General features: G+C 34.6%; 1 protein-coding gene across 1 annotated transcript; it reads right to left on the bottom strand.

Annotated features, from left to right (window-relative positions):
- Positions 1–4,967: 4,967 nt before the first annotated feature.
- On the bottom strand, positions 4,968–5,604 carry LOC120431340 (uncharacterized). The gene is made up of 2 exons (XM_039596472.2): positions 5,358–5,604; positions 4,968–5,274 (listed from the first exon to the last, which is right to left on the bottom strand). The coding sequence occupies exons 1-2, from the start codon at positions 5,532–5,534 to the stop codon at positions 5,095–5,097; spliced, it is 357 nt and encodes a 118-aa protein (XP_039452406.1). The 5' UTR covers positions 5,535–5,604; the 3' UTR covers positions 4,968–5,094.
- Between the last annotated feature and the right edge of the window lie 221 nt (positions 5,605–5,825).

Below are 5,825 nucleotides of genomic sequence, written 5' to 3'. Positions count from 1 at the left end.
GATTGTGGCTAGCATTATTTTTGCTGCTAGAATTATTTATTAACTATTTATTTTATGAACGTGACTTTAACCTAGTAAAGTCATTCATCACTAATTGAAAGAACTGGTCATAATTGAAAGAATGCAAAAAATAATAATTAAATCGCAATTAGTTTTTATAGAACTGCCAATTCTTGTAGCATACTAAAAAATCAAAAAAAAATTCAAAGGCCTAATTTATTTTCAAAAAATGCCCATGTTTGCTAGAATGCAAAAACTCTTTTATATTATTTTTATATAGACCAATTTTTTAAGAACTCAAGTTCAAAATAATGCAAACACTCACATTTATGAAAAGAAATCACATTATTAAATAATTCAGAGAATTGGTCATGAGTTGAAGAATTTAATAACTCACCAATATATCTGAGAATATTAAAAATAGCCTCTGATTTATTCTTCACAATTCGTTTTCTGACGATTTTTTTTGCAATTCGACGAAGCGTCCTATTCAGCAAAAACGGCTCCAGGCATTATATCCCACCCCTTTATATGTTTAATTTGCTAATTTAACATAAATTGAGATAAATTGTCCTCGAAAAGAATTAATGTTTAAGTATCATTTTTTGCTAAATTACTCATTTTTACTGAGCTCCCCAAGAAAAAAAAAAACACTTATTGATTTTAATATAAATTTGATAAACTTAGTTATAACTTAACAAAATGCCAAGTAATATTCAAAATTTTCAATTGTTTGTTTTTTAGAGCATAAAATTTTCCGAATCATCTTAATAAATGCCTACATCTTTTCCGATGATTTAAAGTGGATGCAAAAATTCGTTCCAGAGAAATAGTTTTTCGAATATTTTAAAAGTATGTTACTTATTTTTTTAAAGGACTCACTTATAATGCAAAAGGGCTTCACAAATTATGGAAAAGTCTCAAAAAAGTTTCGTTATTCCAAATCTCATAGAATTTTTCCAAACACCAAAATAAAAAAGATTTCGTCAAATTGTCTGTGGTGTTACTACTCGCTCGTGTCGCTGAATATGGCTTTGATTCGAAAATGCACCACCGTTAACGACTGGCAAATTGATGAGATGCAGATTTTTCTGGTGTGATTGAATAATGAGTTTTTATGAGTATGGCGGCAAAAGTTTACCTTTTTTTGCCGCACTAGCTTCATTTGTTTGTTGGTGCTGTTTTTATACCGTTGTTCGAAATCAAGCATGGCAAAAAATAGTGATTGAATGTAGCAAATAACTGTCAATTGAATTAATCTAACCGTTTTTACGAAGATTAACCCAGCAATAATGCAACAATGAAGAATGGAATCTGAACAACTTTCGATCAATGTAACAGTTAATTGATTAATTGTGCATTGTAGCAAACTGTTTTGTTCAATTTAATGCTTTTTATTTTTTATTTTTTTCCTTTGTTTTCAATAATGTGGATCCTATCATTAATCTTACCATAAAAAGTTTCAATATAGTTTTCAGTAGTTGTTGTGTATCGTTCGTTCATACCTGAAAATAAAAAGAAAAAATACCCATCAGTACCACATTGTTTCAGCTCATCTCCCCAAATTCGTTTCAATTTCGCTGAATCAACGGAATGCTTTCTGCGACGACGACGTCCATCAAGCAATACATTGTGTACCATTCTATACTCCTAAACCATCCCATCCGCACAGACTGTCAGTCGGAATATCCACCAGTCGATCGAATATTTTGAAACAATAAATCTTCGCTATCCTTTCCGCGGAAAATAATTCCGCCGAAAAACATCGAAACCAATAAATCACGTCTCGTCCCTGCTAGACCCTGTCAATACTTCGATTCCGGTTCGTTCGTCTGGGAGGGCGGAATCGTTGTTGATTTTTTTTGGCCGGTCCTCTATCTTTATGGAGCTCAAGCCAAAAATACCATAAACTTCGAGAATATAACAAATCTGTACCATTCTATACAGCACAGATTGATTCTGACTTGAGTAAAGAATTGTTGTTTTTATTATAAGAGAGGATTTTATAACAACAAAAATCTTTATCTAAATCCTAATGAAAGTAGCATCCCAAAATCTCTAACCGTAACCGAGCACACCAAGACAAGAAGGTGGAAAATAATTTCGTTTTTTTTTTTCACCGTGCAAATATCTCCTGACAAGAGTTGAAGTTTTGTGGGAGGATTAATCTTTTGATTTATCGTGAGTATTTTTTTTTGCAACCTTACGAACGCCGTGCTCAGCTTTTTGAAAAAAATGTAATAAATTTAATACTCGTGGAGAATAAGTTTTGGTCGAATAAATCTTGCGTGAAGTACTGCGGTGATTCAGCGAAAATTGGCCCGTGATAAAGTGGGGCGAGTTTTCGTGAAAATGACTTTAGACAATTAACTGACTAAGGTAAAATTTACAGACTATGTTAATTGTCTTGAGCTGAGACCAAAGTATGTGATTTTTTGGATTTTTTTTTCTCGTTTAATCTGATTTCAAGTCTAGATTTATTACAAATCGCAACAATTTTGAGCTGTGTTTTTGAATTGCAGTCGACTCTCTGGTTGTCGATCTTCTAGATCTCAAAATTGTACCATCTAGCGATGAAATTTTCAGACCCTTCTAACTGCATACATCGATTCTCTCCATTCCTCGATATTTTCTCTTGCTTGAGGGAGCACTTCTCCAACGGTCCCTTGGATTCTTTTTGCTTTAAATTCTTTTCAGGTTGTCAATAATTTCACTTTCTTGAGGCTTGCACAGACATTCTTCTTTGCAAAACGAGCCTTTGAAGAGTGTTTGACATTTGTTTGTTTTTGTTTGCTGGACGTTGCCATGATTTTCTCCCATTGAAAGGTACAACGAATAACATATTTTCAATTGAGTCATCATTTTGCATCGTTCTGTGAACCGATGTTTCTCTTCTACGATGGTACCTTGAATATTGACAACCAGAGAATCGACTGTATTACAATTCAAGCAAAACAAAGTAAATGGTCCAATGTGGACTTGTAAACAAGCAGTCTGTCCTGCTCATGTCAATGGATGTTCACATTTGACATGTCAATGGATGTTCACATTTGACATAAGCAAGGCAGCCTGCTTGTTTACAAATCCACACTGGCCCATTTACATTGTTTTTCTTGAATTTGCGATAGTGAAGAATGTTTATGAGTCTAGCTTATTGGAAATGCATAGAATTTTCAAAAGGTTACATCAAAATATAAATTTCTCTTGGCAGTGTCCCAGAATTCCAAAATATGCATCTAAAAATATGTAGAATGATTTATAATTACAATTTTCCAGGGCTTAAAAATTAGGTGTCTTATTTCATGAATCCGACTTTAACTCCAATTTAAACTCCAGCATCTGACAATTTTCCGCCTTCAATTTGACATCGATAAAGCTCTCGAAAAATACCTGACTCCACCGTCTCTTACTAAACTCTTACCAACTCTTTTAAAAAGCTGTTGAAAGTAAGCAGGATTTCCAAAATTACTAAATTTACGAATAATTACAAGAAAATTTTCAAATACCAATGGTACAATGCACCTATTTATACTTATCTACTTAGCCCTCTACTGCCCAATTTTTTTTATTTTTCCCTTGTTTGAGCAACTTTTGTTCTACGAAAAATTTTACTTCTCATGTTTTATATTTTTCTTGTTTCATTTTTAGTATTTTAATTTGCATTTATTTTGTTTAGTTTATGTTTGCTTTCGGTAGTATTTGGCCTATTCTTTTACCTCCTATCATTACATTTTGCCTATCTAATTTTTTCATGTTTTTATAGTCACTTTTTAAATTTTTTGCTTGTTTTTCACATTTTCTGCTATTAAATAGCACCACTATCATTTAAATTGTAAAAAAAAATGCGTAGAGACATAGTCTGGGACACTACAAAAATTACTGCATACTTCATTTTATTGGACCTTTTAAAAAAAAAAAACTCCAGATATTATTTGTTTGACATTTTTTAAAACATTCGGAAATTTACAATAAACAAATAAAACTTCCAACCATTGAATTTTCTAAAATTTTAAGAAATCTTCTTTACAATTCTTATTAAAGATCAAAAATTGGTTGAAAAAAGGAATTTTGGTGATTTTTTTTATCGAAGCTCGTCTAGAGGCGGGGTTGAGTTTGAGAAGGTTAAATTTCACATAAATAATCATGATTTTAAATAATGTTGGCAAATCATTGAAAAAATCTTCTAACAGAAATAAAAAAGTATATTTGTTGTTAATCTGAGGCAAACAATTTGAGGATTTTTTTTTATGAGACTACAACTTGATTTCCATTAAAAAACAATTTCGTCCTTTTTTTTAAAAGACCAAAAAGCCAAGAGTAAACATTAAGTGTTTCTTACCGACTTCAACGGAAGTCCACATCATGTCGAATGTCACTTTCTGTATTTTCGATCAAAACGTGTTTTAATGTTTGACCTGGAATAAACAAAACTTGTGCTTGACATTTAAATACTAATAAGTAGGAGTCTAAGCAAGTAATTCTGTAATTCCGGATTCTGGTAATTCTTTAAAGGAAAATCTGCAGAATGCATTTAACTTTTGCTTGATGCCTTTTATGGTTGTCAGAAGTACAGAGCGGATTCGGTAATTAGAATTTCGTTTCTTCGAATGTCCGCTTATTCGAATGCTCGCTGATTCAAATCTAGATTTTTTTAAACGGTCATATAAACATATGAAACACAATAGCTTGAAGGACCTTTTCAAAAAACTCTAGGAATGTATTGGAATTAATAAGCACTCAAGCGTCAAAACCTGTTAAACTGATATTGATTTTTAACCCTGTTGTTCGATGATTTTCACGTGGTGTTGTGCTTTTGACAGGTGTCAGTCGATCCAATTCAGAAGACTTTTTTTAATATACTGGAAGCATATTGATTCCATTCAGACTGGTCAGTAATCCTTGATGCTGGAAACCTCTTGACAAACAAGATAACAAACACGTTTTTAAAATAAAACTTTTATCTGAAATTGACAAACCAAACTTTATTTGCATAACTCTTTTTTTAATCTACCGATTTATCCCAACTTCGACCTCTTCCCCAAACTATTGCAGAACTTTTCTCTCCAGCTCCGCTCCATCCCGGTCCATCAATCCCTACCGGCCGTAAATCTCCACCGTAAAGTTGAAGCCCAGGTTGGGCCTGGAGCTCAGCTTAACCGTGGCATGGGTTTGGTTGATCCCGCCCGAGATGAGCGCGGCCAAACCGCCCTGGCCCGGATTTTTCACGTTGTCCCTGGCCACGATGTAGGTCACGTTCGGTGGTCGGACGCCGGGCTGTAATTTTTTTTGGGGTGGGAAACCCGAAATTTATCGCTAGATTAGCAACGACACCGGACTGGTCAGTGAGCGGATCTTACCGGTGGTAGGTACTGGACGACGGCGGTCTTGATCGGAACCGGGAGGGAATTATTCACGACTGTGGTTCGGTTGAGTAGGCGGTCGCCGGAAACGCGACGGCCCCACTGGTTGCTGTCGGCGAGGATGAGCACGGCGAAGGTGGCCAACAGAGTGGCACTGGCCAGGAGAAACTTCATGACGAGGAGCTGAGTCGATAACTTTACTGATACGATAGTGACAGCAGCGCCGGCGAGAGTGGAATAATTTATACCATCATCGGAAGTAAGTTGTTTATCTCGGTGAGGTGCTTCAAGAGATAAGACTTTGGAAGTGGTTCTCTTTAACGGGTGCTCTTCCACGAAACACTTCAAGTTATTTAGCGTCATACATTTGTTTAAATGTGTTTAAAATGCACAGTCTGACAAAAATTGGACATTTCATTAAAAAAATTAAAAAATATCTACAGTCTGGTCGTTTACAGGCAGCCG

This window comes from Culex pipiens, chromosome 2 (assembly GCF_016801865.2).
Source record: "Culex pipiens pallens isolate TS chromosome 2, TS_CPP_V2, whole genome shotgun sequence".
Classification (NCBI taxonomy): Eukaryota; Metazoa; Arthropoda; class Insecta; order Diptera; family Culicidae; genus Culex; species Culex pipiens.
This window is presented reverse-complemented; position numbering and strand designations above follow the sequence as displayed.

What these genes read in the sequence shown, in the direction of transcription:
- LOC120431340 (XM_039596472.2), bottom strand. Translation starts at nt 5,534, where the DNA reads ATGAAGTTTCTCCTGGCCAGTGCCACTCTGTTGGCCACCTTCGCCGTG. An exon ending in TCGTCCAGTACCTACCACCG is followed by an intron (nt 5,275 to 5,357) that starts GTAAGATCCGCT and finishes AAAAAATTACAG; the next exon opens with CCCGGCGTCCGACCACCGAA.